At 40.0% G+C, this 18,453-nt stretch overlaps 1 protein-coding gene across 1 annotated transcript in view; it reads right to left on the bottom strand.

Annotated features, from left to right (window-relative positions):
• Positions 1-18,453, bottom strand: part of LOC132887957 (collagen alpha-1(XXV) chain) — a 344,762-nt gene continuing 326,309 nt past the window's right edge. The window contains exons 27-38 of the mRNA XM_060923795.1: positions 18,340-18,420; positions 18,081-18,143; positions 17,921-17,971; positions 17,521-17,547; positions 16,643-16,723; positions 16,265-16,300; positions 15,670-15,723; positions 11,238-11,291; positions 11,071-11,097; positions 5,725-5,811; positions 1,832-1,870; positions 1-1,013 (exon numbers count right to left, since the gene is read on the bottom strand). Of these exons, the coding sequence (XP_060779778.1) occupies positions 1,011-1,013; positions 1,832-1,870; positions 5,725-5,811; positions 11,071-11,097; positions 11,238-11,291; positions 15,670-15,723; positions 16,265-16,300; positions 16,643-16,723; positions 17,521-17,547; positions 17,921-17,971; positions 18,081-18,143; positions 18,340-18,420 (603 nt within the window). The 3' untranslated portion in view covers positions 1-1,010. The remainder of the gene's footprint in view (positions 1,014-1,831; positions 1,871-5,724; positions 5,812-11,070; positions 11,098-11,237; positions 11,292-15,669; positions 15,724-16,264; positions 16,301-16,642; positions 16,724-17,520; positions 17,548-17,920; positions 17,972-18,080; positions 18,144-18,339; positions 18,421-18,453) is intronic.

The following is an 18,453-nucleotide window of genomic DNA, read 5'->3' on the forward strand; positions in this document are numbered from 1 at the left end:
ATAAGGGAATGACAATAATTTAATAACAAAAGACTTGAGTCACTATTGACTATTGATTAAAAAAATGTCATCACGTCATCTCAGGAGATCCCATCAAGCTTTCCGTTTCAGAGGAATACTGAGACGCCGTTCCTGACGATGCGACAGGTGTTGGAAATCTCCATCCTTTTGCACGCACTCACTCCAGTAGAGAGCATTTAGGTTGAAGTTTCTGATCTGCCACCTGACACAGGATTAGATGAAGACAGTGCAGCTGCTGCTCTTTCTTCCACTTATCCTGTGATTACAGTTCGTTGTTCATTTCAATAAGTCACGGCGCTCAGGGAATTAAATCCCGAACTGCTGAAGTAACTGACCTCTTAACAATAAAGGAAACCAACAATCTCATTCAACCTCCACTTAAATGACTCTCTCAGGCCACCAGCCAAGGTGTGACTCCCTTGGGAAGATGACAAAAAGTAAATTAAACCTTTGGGCAAAACGTTCCTTATTAGACAAAGTAAGAACAGTTGGTTAGTGCTCTGCAGAAGCCATAGCATTTTGATCACAGCACAATGTGATATAGACATGCTTATTTTAGGTTGTGTGGACAGTCTTTAGTCTTTTGAGCTGGTAGTACGACATGATGATATGAACAAGTCCTGATCTCTCCATCGCCTCCTCTTTCTCTTCCACCTTTTTCTTGCACCTCATTAATCCATTTCTGTATCCGCTCTTTTCCCAAGGACCATGCAAACCTGTTCTTGTGTTCAAGAGTCTTGTGGTGGGTCACACACATGATCTAAACTCCACCATGCTTATGTGAATGTGACACACACCGCCATGACAGCACAAGGGTGAGTAGAAGCAGCTGGGCATGGTGAGGCTCATGATCTTTTCACTTTTACCTCAGTGTACACACATATTTATATTAAGATCCATTTATATTCTTCTTCACAATTAAAAATAAAAACTATAAATACAATAATGGAGCATTATTTACAAATTCCATGCGGTTTGAGTTAGACTGTTCACTGTAAGAGAATCACAAAAAAAAAAAAGAAAAAGGATGTTATAAGATACGAGACAGTCAATGGCTCATGGTTAAAATCACACACTGTTACTCAGGTTTGCATTTTAAAACCCATGCAGTTTTACAAGAGCAGGGCAGCACACAGACTTTAATATTGTGTTTAGAAAAAAACAACAACAACAACTAGTATTGTAGCATAATAGAGGATATTATACAGTTGTGCAAAGATATCAAGTTTATCTTTGAGTGGTGAATATAATCACAAGTGTGTGAAATAACCGAGCGAATATATTTTCAACACGAGAAGATAAACCTAATATCTTTGTGACACCATGTAATATTCTTTATAATATATGGACACATCCACAAAAAAAAAAAACTCGCAAGTTAATCAAAAGAATTTTAATTTTGAGCCAGTTCGCCATTTTGACAACACACATCTAGTCAGTGGGAAAACACTAGGAGTGACGTCATCGGAGTGAAATATCGGAAAATATGTCACTCAGATCCGCGATGTATTTCGTATGAAAAATGCAAGTTTTTCAACACGAGAAGATAAACTTCATATCTTCAAGCCAACGTGTGATTTTCTTTTTATTATACCGGTATAGACACATTCACAAACAAAAAGTACCGACATTTATCAAAACAATTCATCGATTTCCTCACGAGCGACATGTAGAGATTTATGTCACGGTTTTGGATCTCCATGTCCTGGATGTAGCTCGTATGAAAAATATGAGTGGCGTATTTCCCAGTAAAACACTTGCATCTATATAATATAGTATTGTATTGTAACTATAGAGTTTTTATACTTACCTTTTGCCAGCAGCCAGGCATTGGTAATCCATCTGGCCCCTATTGTGGAAAGGGATAAGAAAATGAAACAGTATTTGTTTGTTTACCATTTTAAGTTATACAGCGGGGAAAATAAGTATTGAACGCGTCAACATTTTTCTCAGTAAATACATTTCTGATGGGAATATTGACATGAAATTTTCACCAGATGTTGGTAACAACCCAAGTAATTCACACATACAAAGAAATCAAAACATCCATCCATCCATTATCTGTAGCCGCTTTATCCTGTCCTACAGGGTCGCAGGCAAGCTGGAGCCTATCCCAGCTGACTACGGGCGAAAGGCGGGGTACACCCTGGACAAGTCGTCAGATCATTGCAGGGCTGACACATAGAGACAAACAACCATTCACACTCACATTCACACCTACGGTCAATTTAGAGTCACCAGTTAACCTAACCTGCATGTCTTTGGACTGTGGGGGAAACCGGAGCACCCGGAGGAAACCCATGCGGACACGGGGAGAACATGCAAACTCCACACAGAAAGGCCCTCACCGGCTGCTGGGCTCGAACCCAGGACCTTCTTGCTGTGAGGTGACAGTGCTAACCACGACACCACCCGAAATCAAAACATTTATGTCCATAAATTAAGTGTAATAAAGTGGAATGACACAGGGAATAAGTGTTGAACACATGAAGAAAAGGAGGTGCAAAAAGGCACAGAAAGCCAGGAAACCAGCTGAAATCTGTCAGTGTTTAGAAAGCAATCCTGCCCCCTATCAGTGCAAATTAATATCAGCTGGTTTAGTCCTAATTGATGGCCAATAAAAAGGTTCCTCATTACCAAGGTGTCACACAAGAAGCATCTCATGATGGGTAAAAGCAAAGAGCTGTCTCAAGACCTTCGCAACCTTATTGCTGCACAACATACTGATGGCTGCCCACTGCTCTGGGTGTGTGTGTGTGTGTGTGTGTTCACTGCTTCAGATGAATTAAATGCAGAGGATGAATCTCATGGTGCTTGAAGTGTGCATGTGACAAATAAAGGTTTCTTCTTTCTTCTTCTGTTTCAAATAACACAATAAGTAATGCACTCAACTGCCGTGGCCTCTATACACGCTCACCGTGCAAGACTCCATTGCTGAACAAAAAGCATGTTGAAGCTCATTTAAAGTTTGCTGCACAACATTTGGACAAGCCTATGAAATACTGGGAGAATATAGTCTGGGCAGATGAGACCAAAATTGAACTCTTTGGATGTCATAGCACACACCATGTTTGGAGGAGAAATGGCACTGCACATCACACCAAAAACACCATACCGACAGTGAAGTTTGGAGGTGGGAACATCATGGTGTGGGGCTGTTTTTCAGCATATGGTACTGGCAGACTTCATATAATTGAAGGAAGGATGAATGGAGAAATGTACCGAGACATTCTTGATAAGAGGCGGCACGGTGGTGTAGTGGTTAGCGCTGTCGCCTCACAGCAAGAAGGTCCTGGGTTCGAGCCCCGGGGCCGGCGAGGGCCTTTCTGTGTGGAGTTTGCATGTTCTCCCCGTGTCCGCGTGGGTTTCCTCCGGGTGCTCCGGTTTCCCCCACAGTCCAAAGACATGCAGGTTAGGTTAACTGGTGACTCTAAATTGACCGTAGGTGTGAATGTGAGTGTGAATGGTTGTCTGTGTCTATGTGTCAGCCCTGTGATGACCTGGCGACTTGTCCAGGGTGTACCCCGCCTTTCGCCCATAGTCAGCTGGGATAGGCTCCAGCTTGCCTGCGACCCTGTAGAAGGATAAAGCGGCTAGAGATAATGAGATGAGATGAGATTCTTGATAAGAACCTGCTGTCATCTATCAGGATGCTGAAGATGAAACGAGGGTGGACATTTCAGCAAGACAATGATCCCAAACACACAGCCAAGAAAACTCTCAATTGGTTTCAGAGAAAGAAAATAAAGCTGCTAGAATGGCCCAGTCAATCACCCGACTTGAATCCAATTGAAAATCTATGGAAAGAACTGAAGATCAGAGTTCATAGAAGAGGCTTCAAGATTTGAAGACAGTTTGTGTGGAAGAATGGGCCAAAATCACGCATGCGACTAGTTTCTCCATACAGGAGGCGTCTTGAAGCTGTCATTACCAACAAAGGCCTTTCTACTAAGTATTAAATAAATTTCAGTAAGCGTGTTCAATACTTATTCCCTGTGTCATTCCACTTTATTACACTTAATTTATGGACATATATGTTTTGATTTCTCGTTACTGACATCTGATGAAAATTTCACGTCAATATTCCCATCAGAATTATATTTACTGAGAAAAATGTTGATGCGTTCAATACTTATTTTCCCTGCTGTATGTGATTTTCCACAACATTTATGTTTCCAAATTTTCTAGCTTACCAAGACTATTAAAAACCTTTCTTTTACCAAGGACACACAAAAGACTAGTGCATGCAATAAGAAACATAAGATGTAATATTCACACATAAAATCCTGTTTAAAAAAAGGAACACATGTACAACCAAACTCTATTAAGCGTGAGGTAGTGTATATGCTCTTAGAATATTTGGAGAAAGAAAGTACATGCAATAATATAGTAATCTAAACCCAAATGAAGGCAAAATAAACATTTGGCAACAAAGTGCATGAAGCATAAGAAGTACATGAAACCCACTAAAGTACCCCAAATATATAAACCTATATGCCATAGAATAATTAATAATTAATCACGAGCTACATTATGGTTTACAAAGGAGTCAAAACTTTAAAATGGTGCAGGAGGAGCCAAGGGCTGAACACATCCTTATTTGTGCTGTGCCCAACTGGAACAGGTAGAAAATAAGTACGGATATGAAGACTAGACCCATGCTGCTAAAGCAATGAAAGTTATGCAGTTTCAAGTTACGGGGCGCAGGTTAGTCAGTGTCGGTTATAGCATCTAAAAACTCTGATACAGCTAATATTCTGGTACAAGGAATTTATATAAATTTTGCCAAGACAGATTTAATCAAAATGACAAGGAAAGGGTCTTAATTGAAAGCAAAGTTGCAAAGGCGAGTGTTAATTATGTCTAGGAAATTTCCATTGACATTCTACATGGCTGATACTAAATAAATATAATATTGTATATCTTGGGTTACTGTTCTGTTATTGGGGAGGAGAAAGATCACTAATAGTGTAAGCAGGACTGATAGTAAATGATGTGGCTACTAAATTATGAATGCAATGCACAAAACAAAGCAATTTAAAGCAGTTAATTATGTTCCAAGTAGCACATGCACGGTATGTATCAGATGGATGAGTAACAGAGTAATGTCCATTTTCCCACTCAACTCATAAGCCAGTCAGTATGTTGAAGAATAGGCTGAAAACTTTGACATTATGCCATGAATGCATGTGGGAGCTATGCCATAGTGTGAACACAGAGTATGGTGGCATGCACAGGAGAGGATAGGAAAAGAGGATACTGTACCAATTGGCACGGAGCATCCAGCCCATCCAGACCAGGCTGGCCTGGCTCACCCTTTTCACCCTTAAAGCCCCGGAAACCCTGTGTCATAGAAACGGAACTGGGAGTGTTACTGGGATAGAGGCTGCAGGCGCCCTTCCGGCCTCTCACTGTGAGGGCACGGCACAGGGCAGAGAGGAGTGGCCTAGCACTGGTTGGCAACCACTTTTACCCACCTTTCCATTTCCATCTGTAGCGTGTAATGATGAACAGATTGTGATAGACATTTTGCGTATCAAAACACTGTGGTAGAGAATATGGAAAGCAAGACACCACTAGAGGTTTAAGCACACACTGTAGGGGGATTTGGGTTGCCAGACTGTGCAAAGAATCACTCCTCCCTGAGGGATTCAGCTGCCTTTGGATCACAGTGAGGTTTTCCAGCCCTCAGCTGGCACATACCAATGGGCAGGGTGCATCTAATCCAGGGGCACCCTGTTCTCCTTTCTCCCCCTTAGGCCCTTTTTTGCCCTTCTTTCCCTTCTCCCCCTGTGGACACAATGGTGTGATCAGCTAGAGAATTTTTTTTTCAAAATAAATGAGACCGATGCTATTACAGATAAATTTTTATGCATATATCTTTATTTATTTCAATGTTATTAATGTGTTTGCAAAACTAAATATACAACCCAATTCCAAAAAATGTTGGGACGCTATATAAACTGTAAATAAAACCAGAATGCGATAATTTGCAAATCATGGAAACCCTATATTTCATTGAAAATAGTACAAAAACAATGTATCAAATGTTGAAACTGAAAAATTTTATTGTTTTTGAAAAATATGTTTATTTGGAATTTGATGTCAGCAACACATTTCAAAAAAAGTTGGGACAGGGGCAGGTTTACCACTGGGCTGCATCACCTCTACTTTTAACAACACTCTATAAACATTTGAGAACTGAGGAGACCAATTGCTGTAGTTTTAAAAGATAAATGTTGTCCCATTCTTGCCTGATATACAGTTTCAGTTGCTCAACAGTTCGGGGTCTCCTTTTTCACATTTTGCGCTTCATAATGTGCCAAATGTTTTAAATGGGAGACAGGTTTGGACTGCAGGCAGGCCAGTTTAGCACCCGGACTCTTTTTCTACAGAGCCATGCAGTTTTAATGTGCAGAAAGCAGTTTGGCATTGTCTTGCTGAAAGAAGGAAGGCCTTCTCTGAAAAAGATTTTGTCTGGATGGCAGCATATTGTTCTGAAACGTGTACAGTGGTGCTTGAAAGTTTGTGAACCCTTTAGAATTTTCTATATTTCTGCATAAATATGACCTAAGACATCATCAGATTTTCACACAAGTACTAGAAGTTGATAAAGAGAACCCAGTTAAACAAATGAGACAAAAATATTATACTTGGTCATTTATTTATTGAGGAAAATGATCCAATATTACATATCTGTGAGTGGCAAAAGTATGTGAACCTTTGCTTTCAGTATCTGGTGTGACCCCCTTGTGCAGCAATAACTGCAACTAAACGTTTCCGGTAACTGTTGATCAGTCCTGCACACCGGCTTGGAGGAAGTTTAGCCCATTCCTCCGTACAGAACAGCTTCAACTCTGGGATGTTGGTGGGTTTCCTCACATGAACTGCTCACTTCAGGTCCTTCCGCAACATTTTGATTGGATTAAGGTCAGGACTTTGACTTGGCCATTCCAAAACACTAACTTTGTTCTTCTTTAACCATTCTTTGGTAGAACGACTTGTTTGCTTAGGGTCGTTGTCTTGCTGCATAACCCACCTTCTTTTGAGATTCAGTTCATAGACAGATGTCCTGACATTTTCCTTTAGAATTTGCTGGTATAATTCAGAATTCATTGTTCCATCAATGATGGCAAGCCGTCCTGGCCCAGACGCAGCAAAACAGGCCCAAACCATGATACTACCACCACCATGTTTCACAGATCAGGTTCTTATGTTGGAATGCAGTGTTTTCCTTTCTCCAAACATAATGCTTCTCATTTAAACCAAAAAGTTCTATTTTGGTCTCATCCATCCACAAAACATTTTTCCAATAGCCTTCTGGCTTGTCCACGTGATCTTTAGCAAACTGCAGACGAGCAGCAGTGGTTTTTTCTGGAGAGTAGTGGCTTTCTCCTTGCAACCCTGCCATGCACACCATTGTTGTTCAGTGTTCTCCTGATGGTGGACTCATGAACATTAACATTAGCCAATGTGAGAGAGGCCTTCAGTTGCTTAGAAGTTACCCTGGGGTCCTTTGTGACCTCGCCGACTATTACACGCCTTGCTCTTGGAGTGATCTTTGTTGGTCGACCACTCCTGGGGAGGGTAACAATGGTCTTGAATTTCCTCCATTTGTACACAATCTGTCTGACTGTGGATTGGTGGAGTCCAAATTCTTTAGAGATGGTTTTGTAACCTTTTCCAGTCTGATGAGCATCAATAACACTTTTTTTGAGGTCCTCAGAAATCTCCTTTGTTCCTGCCATGATTCACTTCCACAAACATGTGTTGTGAAGATCAGACTTTGATAGATCCCTGTTCTTTAAATAAAACAGGGTGCCCACTCACACCTGATTGTCATCCCATTGATTGAAAACATCTGACTCTAATTTCACCTTCAAATTAACTGCTAATCCTAGAGGTTCACATACTTTTGCCACTCACAGATATGTAATATTGGATCATTTTCCTCAATAAATAAATGACCAAGTATAATATTTTTGTCTCGTTTGTTTAACTGGGTTCTCTTTATCTACTTTTAGGACTTGTGTGAAAATCTGATGACGTTTTAGGTCATATTTATTCAGAAATATAGAAAATTCTAAAGGGTTCACAAACTTTCAAGCACCACTGTATATATCATTTAGCATTGCAGATGCCTTCCCAGATGTACAAGCTACCCATGTCATGTGCACTAATGCACCCTCATACCATCACAGACGCTGGGTTTTGAACTCTGCACTGATAACAAGCCGGATGGTCCCTCTCCTCTTTAGCCTGGAGGACGTGGTGTCCATGATTTCTAAAAAGAATTTCTACTTTTGAGTCGTCAGACCTCAGTACAGTTTTCCACTTCACCTCAGTCCATCGTAAAAGAGCTCAGGCCCAGAGAAGGTGGCAGTGTTTCTGGATATTGTTTATATTTGGTTTTAACTTGCATTTGTGGATGCAGTAATGAACTGTTTTCACAGACGATGGTTTTCTGAAGTGTTCCTGAGCCCATACAGTGATTTCCACTACAGACACGTGTCTGCTTTTAATGCACTGTCTCCGGAAGGCCTGAAGATCACAGGCATCCACTGTCAGTTTTCAGCCTTGTCTCTTGCATACAGAGATTTCCCCAGATTCTCTGAATCTTTTAATGATATTATGTACCATAGATGATGTGATTCCCAAATTCTTTGCAATTTTACATTGAGGAACGTTATTCTTAAATTGTTGCACTGTTTGCCCACACAGTCTTTTACAGAGCAGTGAACCCCTCCCCATCTTTACTTCTGAGAGACTCCGCCTCTCTGGGATGCTCTTTTTTATACCCACTTCCTTCTTACTGACCTGTTGCCAATGAACCTAATTAGTTTTATTTTTGCATTACACAACATTTTCAGTCTTTTGTTGCCCTTGTCCCAACTTTTCTGAAATGTATTGCTGACATCAAATTCAAAATGAGCATATATTTTTAAAAAAGCAATAAAATTTCTCAGTTTCAACATTTGATATGTTGTCTTTGTACTATTTTCAATGAAATATAGGGTTTCCATGATTTGCAAATCTTCACATTCTTTTTTAATTTCTGTTTTACACAGTGTCCCAACTTTTTTGGAATTGGTGTTGTATTATAGAAGGAAAGGTAACACTGATGGGGAAAAATGTAGGTAAACCTGCAAACCCACACAAAATTGGTCTGCATTCAGCTTCATTAAAAGTGAGTTTTATGTCAGTAAATGATAAAGCTATCATCCAGTAAATGAAAGGACGTTAGATAGGGATAGGACATCAGAAAAGGGGAACCAGGGAGGCTACATCTGCAGGTGAAGGGAGAAGGAATGATGAGTCTCAGAGGCCACAAGGGAAGAGAAAGTGTGCAGAAGACACCCCAGAGCCCAAATAACACATCTTATCTACACATAAAATCACACAGCAAAAAAACTGTATCCCTTTCTTATAGTTGATGGGATCAGTAATGATGATGGATATTTGTTTTGGTTTATATCATAGAACTTGATGAAGAAAAGATGAATATGGGGATTTGTGAATTTAATGCTTGTGAAATTGGAAGAATTCCTAGGACGTCATATGTCACAAATGTTTAAAGTATTATGTGTAATTGTCTGCAAGGCAGGGATACAGTTTTCTAAAAATTGATATAAACGAGGCAGCATTGTTTATGATTATACACAACCAGCAGTGATTAAAAATGTCCTAATCTACCCGTCATGTCATGGAATCTGACTGTTGTGGAAAAAAGGCAAATCTTCAAGGCACGCTTTCTTATGAAGACAAGACACTTACGTATGTTATCAGTAGCTTCCTCCATATTTCATAATAGTAGTTAAGCATAAGAGAAAAGATCAAATAAACAATAATCATTCTGTTAGCCTTATGTTAAGTTTATACTTATGTTATATGAGTTAATGCAAAAAAAACCTTCATATTGTACCAGTCGACAGGAAGCTCCTTTTTTTTTTAAACAATGTGTAGCAAAATGTGTGCAATATTTGTTGGTTTCTATTCTCCTTGAAGCATGTCTAGCACATTCCATGACATTTAAACATGTATAAAGTTGCCCAGTATCAGTCAGATGATAAAAAGCTGAGTTAGGTAGAAATAGTTCAGCAGTGATCAGCATGCATGAGAGGAATGAGAGAATAGACTATAGGAAATGCAGATTTACAATTCAGCAGCTATTCCTGCTGTCAATGGACTATCTCTGAAATATTTATTATTAGTGTAAGACTAGATTTAATCAAATCAAACCCCAGGATATATTTTTGCTGTTTTTTAAGGTAGTTTGGGTGATTATGTGGTGATAAAATGATGTGAAAATGAAATGTTGAATGGAAAAAAAAATATTATCAAGTATATTTTGATTAACTGCGAGCATGCTCTCTGGGTTCTCTGGTTTCCTCCCACTGTCCAAAAATGTTGGCAAGTAGCTTGGCTATGCTAAATTGCTACCATGTGTGAATGTGTGTGCTTGGTGCCCTGCAATGGACAGGTGTCATAACCAGGGTGTATTCCTGCCTCACTGCCAGTGTTCCTGGATATAAGTTCTGGATCCATTGTGACGCTGACCTGGACAAAGTGGTGACTGAAGAAGAATGAATGAATAAATCGAGAGCATGCTTATAAACGGGGGTTAAATATTTAATGTCCATGTGGAGCATATGGCAGATAAAGGACATTGCATTGCAATGCTTAAATTACAATTATACATTAACATGTATAGAGCATTATGGTAATGTATAATATCATTACCAATATGCAGTCCTGTCCCTAAGATAAGCTTTCATTGTCCATTGACACCAGATCTTCGAATTGAGGTTGCTGAAATATTCCCTGAGCAAACTTATCTATGTCATGGTCACCTTTTCTCCTCTTTCCCCCACGTCGCCCTTCTCTCCCCTTAAGCCTGGTAACCCCTGCAAAATACAACTTCAAATAATTACACATGCCTTGAGGCCTAACTACTGAGGGATGCATAACTTGAGTGACAAAATGCTGTAACAAAACAAAATGAACAGGAAAAAAAAATAGCCTCGGCAGTAATGTGGATTGGCAACTCACATCCAAGCCAGGTGTCCCAGCAGCACCCTGAAGGGGAAAAATGTCCACAAATTAAAATCCACCAAAAAATTATTTCACAGTTTAATTTAACTGATTATTTATAGTAGTATCAGTGTTAACATAAGTAGTTTTTACTGAATTTTCTAGAATTAAAACAATGGACTTACAGGTAATCCATATGGTCCTCTTGGTCCAGGTTCACCTGTGGCACCCTTCTCACCCTGTGACAAGTAAATGTAACACATTTAATTAAAAAAAATGAATGAATTGAAAAAAAAATCTTAATGCAATTCTTTGGACAGTTTTTGATTCTATATCTATTGCAGAAGTGATATCTTAGTAAGGGGCGGCACGGTGGTGTAGTGGTTAGCACTTTCGCCTCACAGCAAGAAGGTCCTGGGTTCGAGCCCAGCGGCCAACGAGGGCCTTTCTGTGTGGAGTTTGCATGTTCTCCCCGTGTCCATGTGGGTTTCCTCCACAGTCCAAAGACATGCAGGTTAGGCTAATTGGTGGCTCTAATGGTTGTTAATGCACGAGTGCGAGTCATCAGTGCTCAGGTCCAAGTCATGTCATGAGTCCTTAAAATTAGGGTACGAGTCGGACTCGAGGCGCCACGGTGGTGTAGTGGTTAGCACTGTCGCCTCACAGCAAGAAGGTCCGGGTTCGAGCCCCGTGGCCGGCGAGGGCCTTTCTGTGTGGAGTTTGCATGTTCTCCCCGTGTCCGCGTGGGTTTCCTCCGGGTACTCCGGTTTCCCCCACAGTCCAAAGACATGCAGGTTAGGTTAACTGGTGACTCTAAATTGACCGTAGGTGTGAATGTGAGTGTGAATGGTTGTCTGTGTCTATGTGTCAGCCCTGTGATGACCTGGCGACTTGTCCAGGGTGTACCCCGCCTTTCACCCGTAGTCAGCTGGGATAGGCTCCAGCTTGCCTGCGACCCTGTAGAAAGATAAAGCGGCTAGAGATAATGAGAGAGAGATGAGATGAGTCAGACTCGAGTATGACAAGCCTGCTCACATTCACACCTCTGGACAGTTTAGAGTAGCCAGTTGACCTTTGGACTGTGGGAGGAAACCAGAGCATCCAGAGGAAACAGGCACAGGGAGAACACGTACACTCTGCACAGAAAGGCCCCAGTCAGCCACGATGTTCAAACTCAGAATGCTAACCACTGCAACACTGTGCTGCCCTAATTTAACATTTAATGAAACTGAATGTTTCTACATGAAAAATCTGTCTATAAAGAGCAGCAAACAATAAAACAGTAAAGTCAATATTTGGTGGGACAACTGTTTGCTTTTTTTTAAATGCATCTGTAGGCTCAGATATACTTTATGCAGTTTTATAAAGGAATTGGCTAATAAGTTTTTTCTAAGCATCTTAGAGAACCACTCTGGAGTCTGTTACATTTGCTTCAGTTTTTGGTAAAATTTGATAGCTTGCCACCATGCCTTATATGTTACTATCTTTACTGACATGCAAACATATATTGTTGGAAAAGTAATGTCTGGAATTTTTTTTTACTGACACCATAATGCATAAGTCATAAAATAAATATTGAAGACAAGATGGTGTCGAAGATTTTTTGCACAGTACATATATGTTATTTACCAGCAGGGAGGTTCATATCGTGAAATACTCTGACCGAGGTCTTGAAAGTACTGACCAAGGTCACGGTATTTCACCATACGAACCGACCTTAAGCTGGTAAATAGTATATTTATTTTTTTCTTTACCAAATTCTAACAGAAAACGAGAGCGCCCGAAAGGGAAAACCGAGTCGAGCCACCATTTTGAATCCTCATTCACGGCTGTAATGCAAATTGCTTCCTCCTCGGTATACAAGCGCACTTCCATGGCAGGGAAAAAGAAACTAAATTTTGCCACCTATGTAGTCCCCTATTTATACAAAATTGAGTCATTCAGGATTCAGCCATGTTTTTGCTTGGTGTTAGCAAGTTACAGGTTTTTAGCTTTCTCCTGAAATGTTTTTATTTTGTCTTCTTCAGGGTAGTAAAACTCGCTTTCACTGTGAACACTGTCGTTATTGCTATCCATGATGTAAAATTAATGCTACTTTGAATCCTCATTCACGGCTGTAATGCAAACTGCTTCCTCCTCGGTATACAAGTGCACTTCCATGGCAGGAAAAAAAACTACATTTTGCCGCCTATGTAGTCCCCTATTTATACAAATAGGAGTCATTCAGGATTCAGCCATGTTTTTGCTTGGTGTTAGCAAGTTACAGGTTTTTAGCTTTCTCCTGAAATGTTTTCTTTTATTTCTTCTTCCTCAGGGTAGTAAAACTCACTTTCGCTATGAACACTGTCGTTATCGCTATCCATGATGTAAAATTAATGCTATTCTCCTGAGAAATGCTGGCAAAAATTTATAAGATTTTTTTAATCTTATAAATAAATCTTATAAAAAAAAGATAAATGTTGACAAAAATTGCTACTATGTTTGTTGTTGTTGTGAACGAGCAAGTCGCCAGAGGTCCGTAACCGGGGTCCGTATCCTCACCAGCCAATCAGAGCGCAGGATTTGATGGAAACCGCACCGCGAAAAAAAAAATCTGTTTTATTGAGAATAATAATTACTCAAGTACAACCCAGATTCCAAAAAAGTTGGGATAAAGTACAAATTGTAAATAAAAACGGAATGCAATGATGTGGAAGTTTCAAAATTCCATATTTTATTCAGAACAGAACATAGATGACATATCAAATGTTTAAACTGAGAAAATGTATCATTTAAAGAGAAAAATTAGGTGATTTTAAATTTCATGACAACAACACATCTCAAAAAAAGTTGGGACAAGGCCATGTTTACCACTGTGAGACATCCCCTTTTCTCTTTACAACAGTCTGTAAACGTCTGGGGACTGAGGAGACAAGTTACTCAAGTTTAGGGATAGGAATGTTAACCCATTCTTGTCTAATGTAGGATTCTAGTTGCTCAACTGTCTTAGGTCTTTTTTGTCGTATCTTCCGTTTCATGATGCGCCAAATGTTTTCTATGGGTGAAAGATCTGGACTGCAGGCTGGCCAGTTCAGTACCCGGACCCTTCTTCTACGCAGCCATGATGCTGTAATTGATGCAGTATGTGGTTTGGCATTGTCATGTTGGAAAATGCAAGGTCTTCCCTGAAAGAGACGTCGTCTGGATGGGAGCATATGTTGCTCTAGAACCTGGATATACCTTTCAGCATTGATGGTGTCTTTCCAGATGTGTAAGCTGCCCATGCCACACGCACTAATGCAACCCCATACCATCAGAGATGCAGGCTTCTGAACTGAGCGCTGATAACAACTTGGGTCGTCCTTCTCCTCTTTAGTCCGAATGACACGGCGTCCGTGATTTCCATAAAGAACTTCAAATTTTGATTCGTCTGACCACAGAACAGTTTTCCACTTTGCCACAGTCCATTTTAAATGAGCCTTGGCCCAGAGAAGATGTCTGCGCTTCTGGATCATGTTTAGATACGGCTTCTTCTTTGGACTATAGAGTTTTAGCTGGCAACGGCGGATGGCACGGTGAATTGTGTTCACAGATAATGTTCTCTGGAAATATTCCTGAGCCCATTTTGTGATTTCCAATACAGAAGCATGCCTGTATGTGATGCAGTGCCGTCTAAGGGCCCGAAGATCACGGGCATCCAGTATGGTTTTCCGGCCTTGACCCTTACGCACAGAGATTCTTCCAGATTCTCTGAATCTTTTGATGATATTATGCACTGTAGATGATGATATGTTCAAACTCTTTGCAATTTTACACTGTCGAACTCCTTTCTGATATTGCTCCACTATTTGTCGGCGCAGAATTAGGGGGATTGGTGATCCTCTTCCCATCTTTACTTCTGAGAGCCGCTGCCACTCCAAGATGCTCTTTTTATACCCAGTCATGTTAATGACCTATTGCCAATTGACCTAATGAGTTGCAATTTGGTCCTCCAGCTGTTCCTTTTTTGTACCTTTAACTTTTCTAGCCTCTTATTGCCCCTGTCCCAACTTTTTTGAGATGTGTTGCTGTCATGAAATTTCAAATGAGCCAATATTTGGCATGAAATTTCAAAATGTCTCACTTTCGACATTTGATATGTTGTCTATGTTCTATTGTGAATACAATATCAGTTTTTGAGATTTGTAAATTATTGCATTCCGTTTTTATTTACAATTTGTACTTTGTCCCAACTTTTTTGGAATCGGGGTTGTATTAATAGTGCTCTTTATTGAGGATGAGAATTACTCAAACTCACCATAAAGCACATGCGCTTAGGAAACTAAGTGTACGGTGCAAAATCTTACTGAATGCTAATATCCTTGCTAGCATAGAAAACTTTTAGTAATATGACCTATATACTGTGAAGAAAAGTGCATTGTCATTTCTTTGTGTTTTTCCTCACACTTACCACACCAAATGACAAGAACACTGAATGGAAATGATATTGCTTAGCTGTGCACTGAACTTGAATAATGTGGCAATGTTACTTCACTCAGGATACTGTATTCTGAACTGATTAATAATTAAGTAATAAACACGGTCATATAAACTCCAATGGTGTGATGGTAATAGGATATTCATTCTCATTAAACTTACTCTATCTCCTTTAGGACCAGCAGGACCAGGAGCACCAACTGGGCCGTCTGTACCCTACAAATAAACATAATGAATTCGCTGCATTATTTATTCACATATTTTTCTCTAATCATTGAAAACACTGGTCAAAAGCTGAGCAACATTTCAAAGAAATTTCTCTAATTGTTTCAAAACCTTGCTGTGGATAATCATGCCTTTGAAAGTGCTTACTTGGCATATATTTGCTAATTCACTTTTATTTCACGTAGACCTGGTATTTCCATGCAGAAGTCAATCCCAAAGGAACAAAGTGATAATGACAAATGGCAACATGTTAATAGATGACTTGGTGTTAATTCTGTGTTAATTTTACACTCATCAGCAGACAGACAGGGATCCTGTGGACTTTTGGCTTTTTATTGAAAGGAATATTTTAAAATTAGCATCGGAATAGCATCCTGAAAAGAGCAGTGGAATATTGTTAAACTCCGATGTCCCCCTCAAACATGTATTTTTCAAATATTTTTTGTTCAGCTTGTCTTTCTGGATTATATTGGGGGGGGGGGGGGGGGGGGGGGGGCAACTGGAGGATGAAGTTTGTTCATGTGAGACTCACCCTTAATCCCGGCTTGCCATCCAAGCCAGACGCTCCCTGTGAGTTTGTGGAGGTATGAGTGACATGAAGACAGGGATTAGTACATGATGAACAGTGAGGTGGCCAAAAAAAATTCTGTCAACTGAGTTATGAACACAAAGTGGGAAGTACAATATCCAGATATGTTGGTGGAACAGAAAGAGGACAGGCACAGAAGAGCAGGCAAGGTTGAAAGTAAGAGAGAGAAAAAACCAAGGAAACGTGTGAGTCTTATACAGAAACCACAAGTAAGAAAATAATAGAAAATGGAGGAAAGGTGCTGGGAGCTGTGTAAAAGGCTGCAGGGATGAGATTTTAACACTAATACGACAGCATACATAGCTTATGCTGGCTACTTACAGGGAGGCCCAGGGGTCCGCGGTCACCCTTATGCCCGGGCTCCCCGCGTGCTCCCTTCAAACCAGGCAAACCTGCTTCCCCCTAAACACCAAGGAGCAGCAGAGCTTGATTCAGGGAATGAAAGTATGATCTAAAGAGGTTATTAGCTACAGTTGTAATAGAGATGAGTGATATGATATTAGCTCTAGCTCAGTAGTTATGGTTCTCTGCTTGTGAATGGAAGGTTATGAGTTAAAACCCTAAACATCCCATGTTGGGCCCTTAAGCAAAGTCCTTATCCTTCTCAGATAGTTGGTGTGTATTTTAAATAATATATTTCCAGGCAGGGCGGCACGGTGGTGTAGTGGTTAGCGCTGTCGCCTCACAGCAAGAAGGTCCTGGGTTCGAGCCCTGTGGCCGGCGAGGGCCTTTCTGTGCGGAGTTTGCATGTTCTCCCCGTGTCCGCGTGGGTTTCCTCCGGGTGCTCCGGTTTCCCCCACAGTCCAAAGACATGCAGGTTAGGTTAACTGGTGACTCTAAATTGACCGTAGGTGTGAATGTGAGTGTGAATGGTTGTCTGTGTCTATGTGTCAGCCCTGTGATGACCTGGCGACTTGTCCAGGGTGTACCCCGCCTTTCGCCCGTAGTCAGCTGGGATAGGCTCCAGCTTGCCTGCGACCCTGTAGAAGGATAAAGCGGCTAGAGATAATGAGATGAGATATTTCCAGGCAGTTGTCAACATTCTACAATAAATAATTTTTTTTATCATTTTGAATATTTATTTATGATTTATTAACCCTGGATTTATTCACTATATAAGCTTACATTATATAAGGTTGCATTTGGCCATTTATATAATTTAGATTTTTTTTTTTACTTTTTTTTTTTTTTAAACTTACCTTTTGTCCAGGGAATCCATGTGGGCCCTGAAAAGTACCAACAAGTAAAGTAACATGCAAACAAATAAACATGATTTGTATGTAATGTATTAAATACAGAAGAGTCTTTTAGGTTCTATAATACACACTTTACAGAAAATTAGAAATGTTTTACTGATAGGCTACCAAACATGAAAAATCTGCCAAAGATTGTCTTTGTTTCCTTAGTAAATAATTTTCAAAGTATCTCCTGATATAGGCTATGGTAATAAGTCTTGCAATTGAACTGCTTAAATGTATATTTTTATTAATTTTGTTAAAATATGTGCACTAAGCAAATTCTGTTAATTTCATCCATATGAATGTTATATCAAAGAGCAATCATTCTAGTATTTTCATAGCCATGACCACAGAGACTTACCATTGGACCAGGAGGACCATGTGGACCAAGTGCCCCAGGAGGGCCGATAATCTGTTAATATGAGAAATACGGTCAAGAGCTAGAGATGATGCAGTCATGTACTGTAGTTCACAGTTTGTCATATTCTCCTGGTCTAAATCCTAGTGTATGCTGAACTTACAGATGGTCCTTGAGGTCCAGGCAGGCCAGTATCACCTTTTTCACCTTTCTGACCATTGGAACCCTGAAAACACATCATCATCATCATCATCATCATCCAAATTTAATTATTCCAGTTTATTCATTCAATCAGCACTTGCTAATACTGAATATATACGGTATGGTAATATGGGAGTATGTATATATATATATATATATATATATATATATATATATATATATATATATATATGAATATGGTAAAAATATGTGATCCTTACTGGTAGCCCGGGCAATCCTACAGATCCTTTATCGCCAGACATTCCTGGCATTCCCATGTCACCTTTTGAACCCTTGTGACCCTGAGAATAGTGTATATACAGTATGTACTCTTG

This window comes from Neoarius graeffei, chromosome 1, assembly GCF_027579695.1.
Source record: "Neoarius graeffei isolate fNeoGra1 chromosome 1, fNeoGra1.pri, whole genome shotgun sequence".
NCBI classification, from domain to species: Eukaryota; Metazoa; Chordata; class Actinopteri; order Siluriformes; family Ariidae; genus Neoarius; species Neoarius graeffei.